Here is a 20,706-nt window from a genome sequence, read left to right as displayed (position 1 = left end):
AGCTGTGACCAGCTGTGACCAGCAGGGCCCAGCATGGCCCAGCACGCCCAGCAAGCCCAGCCAGACAGGGTGCTCCTGACAGCTCCTTAGCCTCTGTTTTGGTTTTTTTTGGGTGGGTGGTCATTGGCCGATTGCCGACGATCCCGACACTTCGATCACTCTGTCACTGTCACCAACCAACCCATCCCTCTCCCAAACCAGCGTGCCCAGGCACAATGTTATCTGTGCTGTAGACGACTGGCCTGCAGTATGATCTGGCTCAGGCGATCAAACCAGACAAGCTTCGTCTCTTCTCTGCATTCAACACCAGACCAACAACACTGCAAGACATCCACCTGCGAACTCCTTCTATCTACCTCCACCTGTACCCAACGAGGCAAGGATCGCCACCATACCGCCAAGTTGACAGAAATACCATTAAAAAGTCCATCTCTGCCATCTCATACTAGACCTGCATTTGACTGACATCAGCATCTTACCAGAAGCATGGTTCACCCACCAGCGTGGCGTATATCAACACTCACGCAGTGCAACGTGGTGGAACTGCATACAGAACGAGAAAGAAAGAAAAGCAAGAGAAAAGAAACGGTCGTCCGTGGCAGCTGTCGTGGATCGTCAGTCAGGCAACGCTCATGAGTCGTGGCTGCTTCTGCTGGATGGTGCTCATTGCACCGCTCCGTCTCATGGGGACGCATCGCCAGATTAAAGCCGCACACTACGGAACTATGACGGCCTTCTCCTCTCGCCGGCGAGGGATACGATTCGTGCGGCTCGGCCCGGATCTGTCTCGAGATCTGGCCAATCTGCCAGTCTGCCCAGATCGAGGACCCAAGTGCCGACGCACCCAGGGAGTGCTCATGCCCTATGATGCACATGCCCTGCATCCTCGTTGAACTCTGGCACCATCCACGAGGGATATGCGCGATTCGGAGTCTGTTGTCCTATGTGCGCTACTTCGTTGTCCTAGACACTTTGTGTGTCTCCCTCTCCCTCGCTTCTGATGGTCTCACATCCACCAGACGCCTCGAAGTCTGCGAGCCGAGAGCCCACCGTGGCAAGGCCCTCTCAAGGTTACAGTCTCCCCCACTACTGCGGGGCAAGCGTCCCATTACGGAAACACAGCTTCTAGAACTTCTGTTCAACCCGCGGTCAAGTTCGCGTTCCCGTGTCAACATCGTGCCTCCAGGTCATGCAGTTGCTCGCAGGCGCAGCAAGGGAACAACCATGTCACAACCTGCTGGGCAGGAGATTGCTTGCATACACGGGTAAAGTTCGTTTCTACTTCCCTGCTCGGCACGAAGCCCGTCCCCTTGGCCCTCCAACACCTTGGGCCTGGGCCAGGTTCATCACTGGGCCGTAGGGAACCATTGATGAGCCCTCTCCACCATGGCGAGGCTCAGATACTACGCTACGAGCCGCAGGCTTGTTCCCTCAAGCGAGGAATTATGTCATCGATTTACGTGGGGGAATCAACACGTTTCATTCGCTCTGCAAACTCTATGGCCATTGGGATCAAACACACGGCAACCAACTCGTTTCCCAGGAGCTGCCCAGCGGACTGAAAAAGCAAGATGGTCACTTCGGCCCTATGAGCAAGACATCCACTCTCGCTCGAGCAGCATCTCGAACATCGGGACGGGTCAAAAGCCACATTCAAGGCAGCTAAGGACGCCTAGGGGTCTTCCTTATGCCCGAGAGACACACGCGCTCACGAGACCCAATGACGATGCCTCCTGAAGACTAGCACAGACTGTCGGATCCGCATCCATCGGCTGTTGCGCCAAAATGGCGTCCAACCTTGAATTGTCCCGGTCTCGGTAATAAGCAGCGGCGTGCCACGGCTGGGGTTATTACCACCACAAGTAGTGTAGACCCTGGTGGTGGCTTTTCACCCCCAGAGGCCGGCTGATCTAGGCAAGGATCTCGGGAGCTAGTCGTCCTGACAGGATCATGCCTGTGCGTATGCATGATGCAGATCCCGCACACCCCCAGACCCCTCCATGCCTCACTCTAGCGCTGGCGGCATTCACGCCGACCACATCGCTGCTAGAGCCATAGCAGACTAGCGGTAGCTAGACGAAAAAACAAGAACACGCACAAGCATGCAAGATGTGCTGGGAAACTAACCACCCGTTATACATAGCGACTAGCTACCCGAGTGCCTGGACCCCGATCTACGCCGCTCAAGGGCTGTCGGGTCCAGGCACTTCCCCATGTAAGTACTTTGGTAGTCGGCCGAGCTGCCCCCACTGTCCTCGACGGCCATGCACCTAGACCTCTGCGAAGACAAGTGGTGCCTGCATAACGCCTTCGAGACGCACGCAGGTCATCTCAACGCCACAGAGCAGCACCCACGAGCCAAGACAATACACTCATAGCCCATTTGCGACCTGACCCGAGGACGACAAGCCGGTTCGGGCCAACGGAGCATGTGCACAGGATTTGTCAACGTACATGTAAGATTCCTCACAATGCTCGTGTTCGGCGTCCACAGGCTGCCGTGTCTGTCTTACCCGGCCTCCATACTCATCCCGTACACCGCCCGCGCCAGCCGTAATGTGCCTGAGACCTGGATGGGCGGATCCGGCGCGGCTCGCCGCTTCGCTTCGCTGGCCGGCTCCGAGTCTGCGATACATGAGGTGTGCGAAGCAAACAACAAATGGGCTTGAGTGTAGATAATTGCTCGGTGAGTACTATGCGTGTCCATCATATGCGGATCCGCATGCTAGCGATTCCAGGGTTCTAGGGAGAATGTCATGTTTTCCTTTTTCTTCATTTTTTTCCTTTGTCATTTTTCTTTTTCTTCAATAATTTGCCTTCATGTAACTATACAGTCAAAATACAAGCATCCATCAAAGAATTATGATCTGTGCTAGTGGTATATCCTGCGCCTGAAGCACGCCGCACATACATAGTACCACACCCAGAGATCACAGACAGTCCGCAGCGAACTTGTTCACAAAAGCCTACACTTTCTTCGCGCCTTATGAGACGCTGAAATTTATGAAGGATAGAAATATGGAAAATATTCTTAACCGTGGCGCCGGACCAAGGAGGCTCTTGGGGTTCTTTTCATTTGGACAATAGTGCGACGAGTGTCTTGATAGTTGTGTAGATGATCCTAGTAATGTCTCATTCTCCGCAAGGCAACTGTGACCTGGGCAACGCTGTTGGTGAGAGACATATTGGTCGCCTGGGCTTCGCATAATTTGACAATGAGCTCAGTTACCTTCGGACCGTCAACATCCTAGACCACATTGAGTTTCAGTGTATGTTGGTCTGCCTGTGGGCATTGTTGCAAGGTAACCCGCCATTTTGGGTTGAAGGATTTCCAGGAGTCGAAGTCATGGCAAGGAATGGTCCTGCTCTTTTCAATATATCTATAGTGGCCAGGAAAAGTGGTGCTTGGTCATTGTTGGACAAGAGACGCCATTAACATTTCTCAACTCCAAAGCATGGCCGAGTCTATGTGGGAGAAACTTCGGCGGCTCGAACCTTGGAAGTCCCGAACGGACGGCTTTGCGGGTCCACGCGAACTTTGACAGCCAATCGTTTGATCCACTGGCTTCGCCCACGTTGTAATTCTGGGGCGTTTAAACAGCCATAGCTTACAAGACTATACAGGGGGCCGTGATGAGAAACAGGGATCAACATTCATCCGGAAAACATGGCCGGAGCGCCGCACGCTCCGAATTTCAACATTTGAAGTCACCCCATTTGATTCAACGACAGCTGCCGTACTGTGTACGTCAGGCGGACAGGGCGGAGGGGCGGAGGGGCGGAGCACGGAATGGCTCGAGGCATCATCTCAACAAAATGTCCGGAAATCGGATCGAGGCATGTGATCGGATCATGATTCTTTATCACCTCCGTAGAGGCCGGTGGCAAATTCCGCACTTGAAGGAAAGGCATGTGAAAGCCCTCGAGATGAGCAATGAAGGCTGTTCTTGTGGGGTGATTATCGAAAGATGATCTTTCAACAACAACGTGCGCGCGGTGCGCCGGCCTTTTTGACTTTCACGGTCTTGGGGCTAGGCTAGCTTGCAAATTTGTTCCCGTCTAATATCAGGGGTCCGCAAGGCTGAGGTCCCGCTAAGCCGTCTGCGACCTAGCCGTCGAACAAATCACGCCGCGTTCCTTGACTAAAATTTTAGGTCGCGATGTCAAAGCCTATCAAGCCCTATGCGTCATCGCATGTCAGGATTTCTCTGAGGGATGACGATGTGCCGTCGGACTGCCCTAGTCAATCCTTGGACTGGAGAGGTAATAAATTGATTTAAGATGGATACCATTCTCTATAAACCCCAAGAGACTACTGCAAAATAACTGTGATCATCACAATGGCGCTGTTGGCCAGATCCTCCCAGTTGAAGTGGTATATGTTGCTGTCGGCTTAAGTTCATGGCTCAATACTCCCGGATGCGCATAATCCCTCCAGCAAGCTGGCTTGCAGTGACCACTGCGAAAAAGCTGGAGACGAAATTCATGGTGTTGCCGATATTCGCACGATTGGAGTCTTCACGCACTTTGGCATAAGTGACGGGCGCCGCCACGGCCGTACAGATCGTTGCAATGACTGAGAGATAGAAGACCGCGGTGGGTACTGGGAGTTGGACGCGAGAGCGTTCTCTCGTCAGAGCGTCGTGCAAGACTGGCAGTAGTGTGCAGTAACTTGCGAGAAGCGTGAGAAACGCTTGGCTGAGCAGGTTGTAGAAGTCATTGTCAAGGCGATTGCCTCCATCGGACTGGACGAACCAGGACGCGGCGAAGGTGCCGGTGCTGGCACCGACGAAGATGGCGAAGAGAAGCCAGAGAACAGAGACATGGAGAAATCGGGTGACAAGACTCCGTAAATCATTTGGCCGAGTGTTGTCACGGCGCCTTTGCTTGAACGTCTGGAACTTAGGCAACATTTGTGCTATCGGCTTCAAGGCGGTTTCCTCGGTGTACCGCCGCGGTTGGTCTCAAAAATATTGTAATTCCAGAAAGCGAGCGAGTGTCATAAATGCATGTCGTTTTGTGTATAACGAATGTGATCTCAAGGAGAGACAAAGCTCGATTATATCAATTCATTTCTATGATTAAGCTTGAGACAGGTCTTTCCTTTTCGCCCCCACGGCGAGGTGCACAGCTTTCAGCGCTTCGGACTGCTCGAAGCTGGCTGATATCTTAGTATCACAAAATCACACATTAAGGATGAGACCATGTCGCTTACTCTTGGCAAGGCCGTTTCGGTGAGCGCAGCCCAGTCTCACGTCAGTGTCTGCCATTATTGATGTACTCGACCCTAGTACAACTATCACTTATGTCGACGGACTGAGTCCCGAAACTCATGCCAATTATTTTCGGGTAAACATCTGTTTATAAAAAAGGACTTACAAAGGCATTCATCTACTAATACAGACTCAATTCTTGTTGCGCAGAAGGGGATGTTGGAGCAGTTCATCGTTATACACTGGCACGGTTGCTGTCTGGCGGCATCGCCACCTATGTGGCTGTTTTTAGTCCGACCGCCCCATGTGGCACAAGTACGCACAGCCCTCCATCGATTTGATCTCATCGGAGTTGTTCGAGCGAGGTGACGACCCTCGAACTCAAGGCAACAGTTTGAGCCCCAAGCTTCGCCACCCTGTCGACGAGCCTCCTTATGCTTGGATCCTGAAGGAGTTCTCAGCTACATCACGCATTCAGCCTCATTTGATAGATGCAATTCATTATTTATAGTTAACTTCTCGGCCGTTCCAACGAGACTGTCTTATGCGCAGGCTCCCAAGCCGAAATTCACTTTGTCACCCTCAATTGGCTCCAGCCAGTCTTAATACAGAGAGTCTTTCCCTCGTCTCTCAAGGGGATAGAGATGTCAGATCCTGACATTTTACAGCGTGCAACAGGATTCAAACTCCCTGATTTCATCGAGGAACGTCACATCCTGGCCTTGATATATAATTGCAGAGACTTTAGCCATGAGGATTGTGTAGTTGAGAATTTAAAGTCTTCGCAAGGAAGTGATGCGTTTAGATATGGTTGAAATTCTTTGATGAAAACTAGAGAACCTTCCTTTCCATCTCGGTGCCAATGTGGCCCTGGCGATTGGTTTCAAGGATAGCAGTTTTCAAGCTAAACTCATATGTTTGGCAATGAAGACCTCATCTTCCTCGCGAACCTTGGCTATGGAGTACGGATCTGAGCCAAAACATTCACCGAGCCCGCCAGTTTTTATTTGGCAAGCTGGCTATTACTAAACTTGATAGCTAGCCTATTTTTCTGGGCAGCAGGGAAGCTGAGATTGGGGGAGAGTATTGCTGGTTGTTCAAGAGTGGCGCTCCAATTTTGGAATCAGCTCCCTTCTATGAGAATTGTTTTACTTACAGACAAAACCTTGACTTCTAGATCTAGCCAACCGCTCGGGAAGTGCTCAGCACATATACCAAGAACAAATACAGCATGAAGTATTGAAGACATTCTCTGTCAATAATATCACCAGCTTAGCCTGGGAGTGGACTAGAAAGAAATATAGTAAATAAGAAGCCTCAAAACGAACACTAATCCAAGCCCAAAGTGATCGACGGTCCGTCACATAAGTTACAGACTGTGATTCAGTACAAAGTTTGGCAAGTTCACACCGTCTCTGAGTTCTCCGCGCCCCATCATAGTACCTCTGTCCTCAGAGACGAAGATTATTTTCTCAAGTGCGCCAATAGCATACGCATCAGCCTTGCTGCCTCTTTATACTGGCGTGACATCGACAGAGCTACTCGTGTTGCCAGGGAGGTCTGGAAGGGAAGCGTATGGATCAGCGCTCATTCCAACCGGTCTCTCATTGCGGTAGTGAATAAGAGGTCAGTGAATAAGGGATCAGTCACGTGGGGTCGTACGTCTTTAAATAGGGTGCCCTGAGGCCCTTCTGCCCTCAGAACCACAACCAAGCCCACTCCAAATACAGACAATTCCATATTTGCCAGACCCAGTCCTCCCTGCCACACCCTTTGCTGCTTTCTGTGGCCGCGAGGGGAACGCCATTGGGATCAGAAAGACCTAGATTGACTCAATATACTTTGCGATTTACAGATACTCTTCCTGAACAAAGAGCTGACGGGAAAGATCAGTCATCTATTCAAAGTGTTCAGCTGGCATCTGCCATGAGATCTCAAAACCTGGTCCAGTATTGACTAAGTGGGGGTTCGCTGAGATGGGTCGTACGAACCCCATCAAGTACGACAATCTGATGCCTGAAATACGGGCTAATTGTTGATAGCAGTCGATCTGTGTGACTGGAGGACGGAAGTTGGCTGTCTATGGGTGATACAAAGCCTTCAGGATCACAACACAGGCAATATGTAGAGCCATTCTGATACGTGCCACAATTTTGGGTGTCATAAATTGAATCTACACAAATCTTCGGCATTGACAGGATCATCTGTTGATACCACAGGATGACAAAGAGAAGTACAACCGGACTTATCGAGCTACGAAGAATCCAATGATCTTGTTATTTGTAGAAGTGTCCAGTATTTCTCACCTGACACTTAATTCCGCCCAAGTCTGGGTCTAGTTGATGGTCGCGATTCGTGAATGGCTTGCCATATCATCCATCGTAATGGATTCACGTGTGATCTGGCAGTGTCTGTTTTCCTTCTGTTGAAAACTTTTCGATAATTAAATTTGTAGTGCTAAGTATCTCGAGTTTACAAGAGCCGGGCAAACATGTATCACCACAAATACGTGCCGAACAAGAAATAAAAGCTCCGACACAAACACGACAGTCATGCAGTTTGCTCCACGCATGAAGTAGTAACATGATAGGAAGCATTTTAACATGCAACTCGCCAGAGACAGGTCCAATCAAACCAGGAAACAGGCCCTCGGACAACCGATGAAATAAACTTTGGCGTTTTGACTTCCGATAACCATTTCAATCAAAAAGCCATAGGGGACATGAGTTTTAAAACACCTCCTGATATTAATATTGAAGACTCCTGATCCTTCCAGTCCAAATTCGCCGATGTCACAAGCGCTCTTTTGATCTTTCGCTCAGAACTTCCACGAACTTTACACTAGATGGCGCCGTCCAACATATTCAAGATTCGCATGGGAGGTTCGGAGGTATCGAATCCCACCCCATCAAAAGTATCAGGGACTAGATCGCAATCGGCCAAAACTGCTCTTGGATCAGTCGTAATGCTTGCTTCTTTGACATCAACAGCGATATCGCTAGCTTGGGCGGCAGGGCCGCGGGACGACTTCTATTGGTGGGTCTATTTTCCTCCCCCTTTGTATGGTCTACCTTGCGTAAGTAAAAACAAGATCTTGAAAACATCGTACGGTAGTTGAAAACTTCACAGCCACTTCTTAGTCTCGTCTGGCAGTCAGCAGAGTTCTTCAAAACTGCTATGAACAGCACAGCTACTGGTTTCTCTGCATCAAGCCATCTGATTTGCAACCTGCTTCTCGGAGCTGCTGGATTTGCACTTGCAATTCCAATGCTCGTCCTCACGGAGAGAAATCGACCGTTCATGGTAGAATGGTTAGAAGACACGTTTGAACTGGAGTACCCGTCAGACTGGCCCGAAGTGACAACCATGCTTTTGTGGTTGAGCTCAGTGTTCATGTGGGGTGGTATGGCATTGGTCGCCTCGTATGAGCTTAGAACAACCCTGAGTTGTCGCAATTGACATGACTGACCCGCTTCCAGGGTATGCCATTTCGCACTCTTCATATTTGCTTATTTAGAAGTACGTCGCGCGTACAAAGCTCTCGGGATACCAGTCATCCCCGCAACAGCTCCCGCGCCACCGCATCTACAGCCAAGCTCCAAGCTGCTCTTGACGTCTGGTCTTGCTGCAGAAGTACATCGGTTTCCATCCGAGGTTCTCACACATGAAGCTCCACAGGAGGTAGACGATGTCAGGATGGTGGTTGAGATGCCTGGAACCGCTCTGGATGACAGATGTCTGTCTGCGGTGTCCGTGGGTGGGATAACCAGGAGCAATGAGCAGGATTCGTTGCAACAAGACATGTAAACTGAATTTTTGAAGCAACTGAGCAATGATATGGCAAGCCCTAGGATTCACGTAAGAAAAATTCGAGAAGGAAATAGCAAGTCAAAGCATGCCTCTGGTAAAGGGTAGTGGGAGGCTCATTGGAGGGCTCTGCCGCCGGGCGGCATGGTCATGCAGCAGCAAGCTGGTACACTTGCCCGAATAAATTTAGAGGAATGGCCCAAAACTAGCCTTAGGAAACTCAACTTGTTATCATGATGTATTTCTGATGCAAAGCCAAGCATTGGTGATGTCTTGACAACACCTTTTCGACTCTGTGATGTGCCAGATTAGTGGCATCTTATCGTGTCCTTGGTAAGGAGCATCATACACGAATTTTAAGTCCCACTAATAGCGTGGTTGCCAAAAAACTTTGTGTTTATACAATATGTAGTGTCTCGATTTTAATGTCTCAAGGAGCAGCATGAGCTGTCTTGTCGACTGAGCTGATCTCAGTTCCACCAAAGTCAATTCGACCCAACGCGTACTCCGCATCTTTTGATGATGTAGAGTTACTATTGCGTTCAGACCAGCTTCTTTCTTCAGTCCCGAACGTTTTCGCTGCTATTCCGCTCAGCCATCCTCTAAATGTCTTCCGACTCGAGGCGATCTTCGGATCAATGCTCATAATATCAGTCCTCCAGAGACTCCCTTTCAATGGCCCCATCGATGCAGCCCTCGTCTTCAGGGGGATCGTCCTTATGGATCCCGCCGAGGCACATCATTTTGTCACGTATCGTGCTCAGAGGGGTTGGATGGGATTAGGCATGTCCTCACCCCGGACATAGAGCTCGGCAAGACTAGGTCCATGACCATCATCGCGCTTGCAAAAAATGTCGCAGGCCCAGGTGTGACCACGTGTATCGCACTCCGCGCCTCCTGAGTAGCCTAGGCTCAAGCGAATGCGCCTTTGGCGCAATACATCGAGGACGCTGGCCCATGTGCCGCTCACGAGGCGTATTTCGTCAAGAACCAGCTGTCCTTCTGTCCAGGACGGGCTGGCTTCAGTTAGGAGATCGAGATCGCGCTCAGTGATTCCGAATCGCTCCAGCACCACGTGCCTCAACTTTGGCCACGACCGCGTGCTGATTAGGCTTGTGCTGTGCTCTGACCAATGTCCTGCGTTAATCACGAGGCATTCAAGCTTGTTAGATTTCAAACAAGCGTTCAAGAAGCATGACAATGCCCGGAATGCCTTCGGGGTCAATGCTATGATACCGCGGTGCTCGAATCTGAAGGATCTCAGTTCCTTCAAAGCAAGACTTAGTTGCTCTTGCTGATGTTCAGGTAAAGAGAACTGGAGATATGAGTCGTTGAACGAGCGTGAGATATCAAAGCTGAGCGAGGTAATGCTCCTTCCAGCGGGGTGCAACTTGCACAGGAGATCCGGGATTGTGGGCAAAAGTTCGTACCCCTGGACCTCACTGAATGGAATGCGCCAGTTGGACAAGCTATGACTCAGTGAGCTGTTGTTGGAAACGTCCAGGCGTCGATTTCCTTGCCAGTGATGTCCCCAGTGAACGAAGTCCCAGTCAGACACTTCAAGGTGCTTTGCTTGTTGCAGTTCTGCCATCGCTGCCGCAAGTCTGCTAGTGAAGCTGCCTTCTTGAAGCAAAATTTGCTGCTTTTCGTAGTTATGACAATAGCCGTCATAACCTTCTTCGAGAGCTTTGATGTAGCCGATCGCTTCGGTGCCAAAGTTATCCAATGTAATGTAATGTCCAGATTCATATGCCTTCAAAGCTCTGCGCCATGTATTGGCAATAGCCTGAGCCTTATATATCTCCTCAGGGGTTCCGGACCTTTGTCGGTCCAGCTCGTCGATGAAGTCCCCAGTGAATAGAGCGAGATCGTTGGCCATGGCGATGTCGTATTGCGCAAGACAGACCTCAACTGCGCGTATACATCGGCTAATGCGCGGGTGACGGCAAATTTCTTCGAAATGGGCGAGAGAGCGCTCTGACACATATATCCTGACATGGTCAATGAGGAATTCCGAGGCAACCTCTCCGAAGAGCTTGCAAGAGAGTCGAACGTTTTTGATGCCTTGATTAGGAAGCCTGGAGAAATTCCACTTTGTCTCATTGGCATCGGACCAGGTCTCCCGCTTCGAAAGCCATCTGAAGATTCGAAGGAGCAACTCTGTCGGGAGGTCAAGTATCGTACTTGAGCCTAAAGCAGGATTCCTAATGATGGCCTTCTTATCGCATTCCTGGCCACGAGGGAGAAGACGTCCTGTCTGTAGAGCAGTCCCGTTTTGGGACACGGGAGCTGGGTTGTTAACATTCCCCTTCAACTCTTCAAGGTCATCTGCAATCTTACCAGCTGAGTACTGGACAAACGATGGCCCGCCGTGGTCATCAGCCTCATCAGAGGCAGTCTCGTCGTTGTCATGGCCAGAGAATTTCGCAGCCTCGGCACAAGGTCCCAAAGCCATGGTTTCTTCGGACGAAAGGCTTCTAAGAGACATTATAGCCCCGGTTAGCTAGGTGTTTTGCAGGGGAGCGAGATATTCGCGTCGAAGGGCCCAAAAATGATCATTAATGGTGTGGAATGGACTGTTTGCGGGCTGTGGAAGGAAATGTGGGATGGTTGTTTGTAAAGGAAGCACAAGATGATTGAGGTCGCGGCTGACCCCAGAGTCTATGCGCCTTGGATAGGTCTGACGCGATTTGAACGCTCACGAGCTCGATGAAGCGCTGAGTTCTGTATCCGCTTTGAAGATGGTGATTATGGTGTTTGCGAAGAAATCAGAGGCATGGCAGGGTGTCGTCAAAAGACTTCACAGATGATGTAGTTTTGTAAGGGAAGGCCACTCACTGATAATTGTGGTAGGAGTCGCCGCTTTCCAGGGCCATGCTCTTCCACGGCCTTGCCCTGACCCGAGGCGTCTTGCTTCTTAGGGGCAAAGGAGTGGAGGGGAGGGGATACAACTTGCCAGGGTCAAGATGAGAGACAGCCTGGTGAGTGATTTGGGAGAAAGAGTAGTCGATTCCAAGGTCGGTTGTGTGGCAAGGCGGCTGTAATGGCAGAAGGAGAGGAAGTCCGGTGTAGTGAAGGATCAAATGTTGAGATATCGTCACGTTTAGAGGCAGGGACAAGGAAGGAGTCCAACTTGTTGGGAACACAATTTGTGAGTTGAAAGATTGATTGTTTGTTAATTTCACTTTGGCAGCGCCGCAAACAAGATAGGAACTCCGACATCACCTTATGAAATGAAATTGCGAAGATGTATAGCTCTAGGCTGTACTTGCCAGCAGAGATTGAACAGACATTGCAAATTAGTGCCTCATAATATGGCCACGACCCAAAGATGGCGTACTTGTCCAAACAATTGCACTTGTGGATGTCCAACCTGTGTCAATGCTCATCAACCATTAGAGCATTCAAGGCTGGTGAAAGCATGCTCTTCAGAGGTCTGATAAGTCACACAAGCAATCTTTCCATCAATAACAGGTGGTTTGATTTCTTTTCGACGAGAACGAGTCGAATTCTGTCCTGGGACGCGTCTCATAGATAATTCTGGGTCTTCCTATCTGCTGAACACTCAGTCCTAGTATGTCAAGCTCACTGTTACCCCCACATGCCCAGTATCGTATGCGTCTGGCAGCATCTGGTAGTAACGTGCCTGTTTGTTAGGATGGGAGCCACTGAGATTGTGGTGGTAGGACGGGAACACTCAGACGGGAGGCCCTGCGATGGAAGCCCATGCGATGATAGTTTCAGGGACATGAGTACATGCGATGGAAGCACATGAGGTGTATTTGTTGGAGGGATCTTCGAATTGAGAGGATATTTATCACATAATACACACTAGTACTTGCCGAGGGCCATGGTGTTGGCTATGGATACGTGACAATGATGTACAGTCAAGTTACAAACAAGAGCCAGATGCCAACTCACATTGTTCTAGGTCAAATGCCTGCTCAACGAACCAATGCCTGTAAGTATTGCTGTCAATTTGTTTGCCGTAATCAAGAGCCCGCTCTCATTCTTCGAGCGCCTCCAGTTTCCTCAATCCATAATCCTCCACAGGCACCGCATTCGCCGGCGGCCCAACGCCGAGCGCAAACAGCAGGACCTGAAGTCTGGAGATCCACATGAGATAGCCGAACCAATGCAACACCGAGATTCCCCAAGCAGTCTCCGGGTTGACCAGGCGCGGCATACCGGGGGCGAGCTTCTGGGCGCGGTCCACGACGGGACGTGTCGTTGCCTCGTACTGGGCGAATGCTGCAGTGAGGTCATCTGGATGCCGCAGGATCGCGCCGGCAAGATTGTATGCGCCAGTGAGAGCCAGCGTTGTGCCCATTCCGGAGATGGGAGATGCGCAATACCTGGTTGTCTGTTAGCTGAGTGAATCACGAAGGAAGTTGTCAAATGCCGGCCGGAGGAAGTAAAGCTCACCCCGCGTCACCGATCAGCACGACCCTGCCCTTGCTCCACTTGTCCATCTTAACCTGTCCTACCATGTCGTAGTAGAAGTCTTTCGTAGTCATCATCTCTTCGATGATCCTCTCGGATTCCCATCCAGCGCCCTGGAAATATTCCGCCATGATATCCTTCTGCGCCTGGACGGCATCCCGCTTGCCCGCAAGCCTAGGCAGCCTCTCGTCACGGTCTTTTATGACGGTCATCAACACCGTCGTTCTTTTCCTCTGCTCGTCCGGTCGTATCATTATTCCCCTCCTGCCAGGGGCATGGAACCATCGACGCCACTGGGAATCCGTCTGTCCCTTTGGCATGCTGAAGAAAGCCGCATACATGCCCAGCTTCCTTACTCGGTCCTCCTCGCTGTCACTGCCCCAGACCATACTCCGCGTCCGGCTCTGAAGCCCATCCGCCCCGACCACTAGATCGAACGTCCGCCGCTGCCCGCTCTTTGCGAAGTGCACATTGATCTTGTCCCCATCCTGCTCGATCTCATCAAGACAATCCCCAAACAAATACTCTAATCCTTTACCACCTTCCCTCACAACCTCGTCACTGACGCCCTTACTCCGTTTCCAGAGCAGCTCGGATAGCCGTCCCCTTAGAATTTCAATATCGCTCGTGGGCGTCTGATACCGTCCCGTTTTGTCGGCCGCAGACTGCCCCCAGACGGTGTTGTTGCTATCAACAAACTGCACACCCTCCTCGCCCGTGGTTGAGGCCCGTACGGCGGCTTCGAGGCCTAGATGTCGTATAAGAGTCACGCCGGCGCCGCGGACGTCGATGTTCTGACCATCCGTACGCAGGGCCGGAGAGCGCTCCAGGATGGTGATGTGTGGCTTTTGGGAGGCTGGGAGGGAGGAGAGAAGCAGGAAGGTTGCCAAAGTTGGGCCAGCTATGGAGCAGCCGACTACGAGGATTTCAAGAGGTGCCATGGTGGTTTTGGAATTGTCATGAGTCGTATACCTGGTATTCGGAAGAGATGGGTGACTTATGACGATCAGAATGGGCAAGGGGTGCTTAATCGATTTTATACCTGGGGGCAGTGCAGTGGTCCATTTGATACTCCTCGCTGCGTAGCAATTTTTGACAACTTAATGCACGCCATCATGCCATCAATATAAGACGGGAGAATATTGAATGATAGCGTAGCCAATTATCGTGAGACAAGACGCAGAGTACGGAATCCGGAGCTGAGAGGTTAACTTAAACCCGGACTTAGCTTGGCGGCTAGCTGTCTTAGATATCAAGGGAGCCGCAAGCTGAAATCCTGATGAGGTCATCCATTGCATCGAGTGGGATGTGAAGGCTCACTAGAAGCAGGAAATATCCCGAAATCCTTGGCGTGGACTCAGTCTAACAACAACAGGCACATTTGTTAGGGCCGCAGCCGCGTGTGAGGGTTACAGCAACGATTCGAGCTCCTATGCGACCAATCCTACCTGCACCTAGTACCAGTCCCTAGCTCTTCCATTGAGTTTCCAACCGAAATGAATCACTGAGAACCAGATGATAGCAGTCCGGCCAGGAGGGGTAGGAATACAGTGAGAGAGAACGGATATCCCGGATTAGCTGCATGATTTCAGCATGTCATGGCGTTCAGCGTATTTTGCGTGCTGACCTGCCTTTGAGTCTTCGTCCTGGGTCAATGGAACGTCGCAAGCTTCTTCAATATATGCGTTGGCTTAACGGTCTGGGGTTCATCTATTCGAGGTCTTAAGTGTCGTGTTTTGGGTAGGGTGGCGCTACGGGTGTTGACCTGCGGCCGGAGTCGACCTGAAGTCCGGCCTACCCAAGGTGAAAGGAAGCCAACGAAGGGGGCAAGGCAGAAGAACATTTGGCAAGAGAGCAAATACATACGGCACCACCTGTCACCAGCCTGACAGGAACCACTTAGGGTGGTATTTGGAGCTTGGTTGAATTTGCCCTCTTACATATACCAGCCGGCTATCATTTCAAGGGACAGAACGACTCTGCTTAATTGCTGGTGGTGGAATCTCCCCGCGACTTCCTCTTGGAAACGTATCTATGCTTCCCATGCTTCAGAAACCTTCCGCAACTCAGCCAGAAACTCATTGCCTTGCCTCGCAACCCAAGCGTCACATGCCCACACCGAAACATTTCGGGCGACACTTCCATGCATGCCCGAGCATCCGCCGAGATCATATACCTCTCCCAAACCCTAAAGGGAAGTCTTGTTCTAACTTCCAAGTACCACTCCGATAATGGATTCACGCAGAGGCGGAATATCCTGTCGACTTCGTCTCTGGGTTGACACTTCCCGGGCTCCACTGAGATATCGAATCGCACTCCATCATCCTGCAGAGTCTCGGTGATGGGTGGGACCCCAAATGCACCTGCCTCCCCTCTCGCAGGGGATCTGAGACTCGAGGTATCGATACCAAGGTCGCTAATCACGATGCTGCTATTCTCATATCGACGGCAATGTTTTTTGGCCAGGGTTTTGGGAATATATTTGAAGTGCGTATCTCGTAGGATTCTGGCTTTCTTAGTGTCCAGCGGCTCGGTCAAGTAGGTTAGGCGAAACGTGTTGGTCCCTTCTTCGTGTTGTGTGACTTTCAAAATAACAATATCTGATGACTCCATCTTAATCTAAAAAAGATTAAAACCACCAATTCAACAATGGAACGCAATATTATACTTTCACAACTTGATCATATTCTTAAGGCGGCTTGGAGCTTTGAGATGCTGTGATTTCGACCCGGGTGGGGCCTGACTTTAAATCATTGAGCCAGCTCCTCTCGAAGATCATGCGAAGCATTGGACACAGCAGCTCGGGTTGCTGCCTGATTTACGTGGCTCAGGCTACACCGCAGATGGATGGCCAGTGTCGAATGCTCATATCGAATGGATATGTGCTGTGGCTGCTTGGCGTTCCGACAGGGTCAGGCACTCCAGGCGAGAGATGATCAGCTGGTATTAAGAGTCAGCTTGCAGCATTGTGTCAACTTCTCCCAACTCTAACGAACCTCGACGGCTGTGAAAATGATGAGTGAAAGCAATTCGCAGGAAAGGCCATCGTCGAATTTATGTTGTTGCAGGGAGCGGCCTACTATAACAGCAATAGATGAAGCACTATGGGAGCAGACCGTCGAAAGCTACCGCATCCGCCGTGATCATACAAGCAACCCCCCTCGCAACGCTAGCGTAGGAGCTCAACAGAACATTCGAAACAATACAGCGGAGCCCACGAACACGGTCAGAGATAACGACCGGGAATGTAATGGTGGCATCGACAACCGCCGCGAAGGGACTCCAGGCTTTATCAACCTGGTCATCAACCGTGGCTGGAATGGGCCCCGATGGCTTCATCGCTTACGCAAAGGCAGGAAGAGCTACGACGAAGGTTGTGAATATGGTTTCTGTCTTAATTTAGCAGATGTTCAGCGAATGCACATGCGGTTGTTGCAAGCGCGAGTTACTTGGCTCGCTCTTTCGGCGGGATTTGATAATGACCACGGTATCAGCAAGGGCGTGCTTTCTGATTTGGGCCCCGCCCTACATGACTACGGTGCGTTCCCTATGCCCCTCCTATTTAAAGCATTGTGCGGCTACCTAGTGCAAGTTGTGCTTTTCTCATACAATTATTCCTGTCACCAGTGCAAGCCGTTCACGACCACGAGTACATGGGCCGGTTTGCCGGACAACGCCACGACCCTTTCAGAGTTTCTAGTGAACGCTTTCAAGAGAAGATTCTCCTTGATAGAGTCGCCATTCGCTTGGGAAAGACGGTAGCCGATTTCACGCACCTCCAGCCGGAGGCGCTAGCCACAGGACCGTGGGAGGATGGCGAGAGTGTGATGAGACCCATAGGTGGGACACGTGGGGAGACGTTTAGACGAGCCCTATGGTCACGCATCGCGAGCACGCTCGTTGGGGCTGCCTTCCTCATTGGGCCTATGTGGCTCCTGGTTCTGAATCAAAATCTTTATCTGCAGCTAGGAGTCACCACAGGGTGTGTGGTAATGTTTGGTTTGGTAATGGTGGCGGCTCTGGAGACGCTGGAAGCGGTATTTGCGGCGACACTGGCTTACGCGGCCGTTTTGATGGTTTTTGTTGGAGTTGTTATGGACGGCCTGAAAGCGGATTCATAGTTGACCATGATTGGGAGTGTTTTTCTAAATGCATTAATCAATTCATCTTCAGACCATCGTCAGATGTCAAAGTGGAAGCTATCCAGCAATCTTAAACCATGCAATGTATCTCCCATGCCTGTTACGGAAGCTCGTCCTCATTCATGATCATCGCGTAGAGAGCCCCAATGGACACAAGCAACAGCCTCGAGCACACAGCAAAGACCTTGGCGTAGGCATCCCCATCACCGGTAAAATACAGAGAAACCACCACAAACACGTTCAACGGCACCCTCAAGATGCCATACAACTGGGCGCGCATGCCGTCCTCGATGAGCTGGCCCTTGAGATAGCCCATGCACGGCCAGTACATACCAACACAGGCCTCGAAGAGGCAAAATAGCCAAAAAGTGAGCTGCTCGGAGCGGGGCTGCTCGAGCAGGTAGAAGACGAGATCGGCCACGGCCAGGATTCCGCCGAGAAGGTACGTGTACTTGAGCAGCTTGTTGTCCATGGCGATGTTGAACATCAGCGACGCGGCGAGCACCGAGGCCATGAAGCTTGCGAAAATGATGCCGTACGGCAGGCCGGTGCTCGCTGCCCCCGAGGTGGTCGACTCGTACGCGTTCGCGGACTGCAGCGCGGGGCCCCACATGAAGACGAACAGGTACATTGAGCCTTCGAACATGGTAGACGACAGGCCGAGGCACACAAGGCGTGGGTCCTTGAGCATATCCCACAGCTTCGGGCGCGGGGCTGCCTCCTGCTTGTCGTCCTTCTTAGCCTTGCCGTCCTTGGCGGCGTCACCGTAGTTCTCCTCCCACTGCGTAGCAATCAGCCAAAACGCCACCGCCAGCAAGGCCACAGCCGCAGCGAAGGGGGCCTTGCGCGTGCCCGAGACACCGACGACCCACTCGCTGAACACGCCGCTGGCGATGGCGACGACGCTGTTCAGGGTGCTCATGACGCCAAAGGTGCGCGAGAGGTCGCCGCCCTTGTCGGCGAGGTGGCGCGCGTGGAAGTCAGTGACCATCCAGCTCTCGAAGACGCTGAAGAGCAGGCTGGTGCTGACGCCGCCCAGGACGCGGCCGGCGAAGAGCAGCGGCAGCGAGGGCACCATGGTCAGGGCGCAGCTCAGGGCGTAGGCGACGCAGAAGACCAGGCAGGCCAGCCGGCGCCCGTGCCGGTCCGCGAGGGTGCCGGTGGCGTAGGCCGAGACGGCACCGGAGAGGAAGCCGGTGGTGAAGAGCGTTGAGACCATACCTGAGGAGACGCCGTGCTCCTCCCTATACAGCGAGTAGAGGAATGGGCCCTGGGTGGGAAAGTTAGCCTTTGTGTTCCGCGAGCGAGCTAGGCGAGCTGTCTTGCCTGTAGCCAGTCTGAGCCCATCACCAAGGCGAAGACCACGAGGAATGGCCATTGAGATGCTTCTGTGCTGTCTGCCTTCTGCTTGGATGCGGCATCGTTCTTCGATTTCGCCGGCTTTTCATCCTTCTTGGGCTGAGCTGGCTTTCTCCTCTGCGCGATGAAGAGGGCAGCGCACAGGCCCAGCAGCCCAGTAAAGTTGAGCTGGTATGTATCCATGACTGTTGGAGGTGACCACAAATGCACAGAAAGAGTACGATGAGAACCAATGTGAGGAATTCTTTTTGTGGCCAGATGTGGATTTGTTTCTGATCAGATGAACTTTACAGCAAGGTGTTCTTCTGTTGTTTGTTGAGCAAAGCTGCCCATGCTCACTGTCATTTTGGCTGTAACGGTTGTTGTTTTGGAGATCGCCCCTGAGCTGGCCCCGTGCGTAGCACTGGACTGGTGTGGTGCACTGATCCTCCAACCCGAAAACGGGCCTGCGAAACATGAAAAGGCTCTCGAGTGCAGGAGCGCAGGTTAAGCATCGCTAGGGACTGGTATTTGTGCATTCATCATCAGAGGATTAATTGCCAACCGATTTTTCAAGATATAGCTTTATGTGATGTCCACGAGGTAAACATGCCTCACGGTGACATCCAGAATGGGGGAACGGGCTTGACGGCACCATTCCCATGCCCGTCAAGTCCGGACCCCACTACCTCGGATCCGAGTGCCTGTGGCCACTTCATACCAGGCCTATACGGCGGCCTAGACGCGGCAAATCCGCCCTGCTGCCGCAGACATAGCCCTTTGCACATCCTCTAGGACTCGGCCGCTTTCTCATCACCAGCAGCGGCATCGGTAATACCAGCAGCACCCTTAACCTTGTCATACAGAGCCAGCGTCACAGCCGTAAGCGTCATCGGGTCAGCGCCCCGGATCCTCTCAACACCCCCATCTACCATCACCGCAGAGGGGCTAGACTTGGCCAGCTTGACCTGCACGGGCGTGGGCTTGGTCCCCTCGAAGAACACAAACGTCGGCATCGCGGACACGCCGTAGCGGCCGGCGATGTCGTTGACGTGGTCAACGTTGACCTTGGCGAAGGCGAGGTGGCCCTTGAGCGCGTGCTTGTCCGCCAGCTTGGAGAAGATGGGCGCGATCGAGCGGCAGGGAGGGCACCAGTCCGCGTAGAAGTCGACCACCACGTTGCTGGTCGACTTGAGCAGCGCGTCGAACTCGGCCGCCTTGGTGATCTTGTGCACGTTGCCCGACGTCTCCGGGATGGGCGAGTTGTCTTTGAGGAGGGCCTGTGAGGAGTGTCAGCTTGATCACACCAGGAAAATACTTCCGTCGTAGTGGTGTTGGGCGCATCTCTGTCGCAAGGCCTCCGTAGAGATGAGTTCCACGTCCTCTGGTGTTGGCGTTGATAGGACGGTGTGCGAGGATGCTGGGCCCCAGCGTGTCTCGCCCAGACGAGGCGGGGTCAATGAAACTTACCGGTAAGACGAAGAAAATGGCGATGAGCGCCAGAAGGATGTAGGTTGATGTTTCCATCTTGTGATGCAACTAGACGTTGGTGAGGTGATCGCAGTGAACGACAGAAAAGATATCTAAGATGCAGCCTAGGAGATAACTTGAGGGGTGCCCCGTCACGTCAAGGTGCCCCATGAGCACCTGCAAACATACTTGGGTGGCACCACCTACAAGCACAGGGTTAGACCCTTGAAACAGGCCCGCCTTTTTTCCTGCCCTATTGACCTCAACCTTGCAAAACAAACGGCACGTATAAT

The 20,706-nt window shown here is 51.9% G+C and overlaps 8 protein-coding genes across 8 annotated transcripts; 3 read left to right on the top strand and 5 right to left on the bottom strand.

Annotated features, from left to right (window-relative positions):
* Window positions 1-2,264: 2,264 nt before the first annotated feature.
* On the top strand, window positions 2,265-2,669 carry J7T55_000130 (uncharacterized protein; the record flags this gene model as incomplete). Its single annotated transcript, XM_053133737.1, has 2 exons — window positions 2,265-2,325; window positions 2,410-2,669. The coding sequence occupies 2 exons, from the start codon at window positions 2,265-2,267 to the stop codon at window positions 2,667-2,669; spliced, it is 321 nt and encodes a 106-aa protein (XP_052988328.1).
* A 1,737-nt stretch (window positions 2,670-4,406) lies between these two features.
* Window positions 4,407-4,913, bottom strand: J7T55_000129 (uncharacterized protein; the record flags this gene model as incomplete). Its single annotated transcript, XM_053133736.1, has 1 exon — window positions 4,407-4,913. One exon carries the CDS (start codon window positions 4,911-4,913, stop codon window positions 4,407-4,409), a length of 507 nt encoding a protein of 168 aa, XP_052988327.1.
* Window positions 4,914-8,178: 3,265 nt separating this feature from the next.
* Window positions 8,179-9,020, top strand: J7T55_000128 (uncharacterized protein; the record flags this gene model as incomplete). Its single annotated transcript, XM_053133734.1, has 3 exons — window positions 8,179-8,289; window positions 8,343-8,635; window positions 8,693-9,020. The coding sequence occupies 3 exons, from the start codon at window positions 8,179-8,181 to the stop codon at window positions 9,018-9,020; spliced, it is 732 nt and encodes a 243-aa protein (XP_052988326.1).
* Window positions 9,021-9,780: 760 nt separating this feature from the next.
* On the bottom strand, window positions 9,781-11,475 carry J7T55_000127 (uncharacterized protein; the record flags this gene model as incomplete). The annotated part of the gene is made up of 1 exon (XM_053133733.1): window positions 9,781-11,475. The coding sequence occupies one exon, from the start codon at window positions 11,473-11,475 to the stop codon at window positions 9,781-9,783; it is 1,695 nt and encodes a 564-aa protein (XP_052988325.1).
* A 1,551-nt stretch (window positions 11,476-13,026) lies between these two features.
* Window positions 13,027-14,404, bottom strand: J7T55_000126 (uncharacterized protein; the record flags this gene model as incomplete). Its single annotated transcript, XM_053133732.1, has 2 exons — window positions 13,027-13,375; window positions 13,446-14,404. The coding sequence occupies 2 exons, from the start codon at window positions 14,402-14,404 to the stop codon at window positions 13,027-13,029; spliced, it is 1,308 nt and encodes a 435-aa protein (XP_052988324.1).
* A 2,071-nt stretch (window positions 14,405-16,475) lies between these two features.
* On the top strand, window positions 16,476-17,584 carry J7T55_000125 (uncharacterized protein; the record flags this gene model as incomplete). Its single annotated transcript, XM_053133731.1, has 2 exons — window positions 16,476-17,001; window positions 17,091-17,584. The coding sequence occupies 2 exons, from the start codon at window positions 16,476-16,478 to the stop codon at window positions 17,582-17,584; spliced, it is 1,020 nt and encodes a 339-aa protein (XP_052988323.1).
* A 121-nt stretch (window positions 17,585-17,705) lies between these two features.
* Window positions 17,706-19,147, bottom strand: J7T55_000124 (uncharacterized protein; the record flags this gene model as incomplete). The annotated part of the gene is made up of 2 exons (XM_053133730.1): window positions 17,706-18,875; window positions 18,956-19,147. 2 exons carry the CDS (start codon window positions 19,145-19,147, stop codon window positions 17,706-17,708), a joined length of 1,362 nt encoding a protein of 453 aa, XP_052988322.1.
* Window positions 19,148-19,734: 587 nt separating this feature from the next.
* J7T55_000123 (uncharacterized protein) lies at window positions 19,735-20,470 on the bottom strand (the record flags this gene model as incomplete). The annotated part of the gene is made up of 2 exons (XM_053133729.1): window positions 19,735-20,223; window positions 20,414-20,470. The coding sequence occupies 2 exons, from the start codon at window positions 20,468-20,470 to the stop codon at window positions 19,735-19,737; spliced, it is 546 nt and encodes a 181-aa protein (XP_052988321.1).
* Window positions 20,471-20,706: the final 236 nt, after the last annotated feature.

This window comes from Diaporthe amygdali (assembly GCF_026229845.1).
Source record: "Diaporthe amygdali strain CAA958 chromosome Unknown NODE_39_length_394161_cov_64_078529, whole genome shotgun sequence".
In the NCBI taxonomy this organism is placed as follows: domain Eukaryota; kingdom Fungi; phylum Ascomycota; class Sordariomycetes; order Diaporthales; family Diaporthaceae; genus Diaporthe; species Diaporthe amygdali.
The sequence above is the reverse complement of the archived record's forward strand: the minus strand, read 5'-3'. Positions and strand labels throughout refer to the sequence as shown.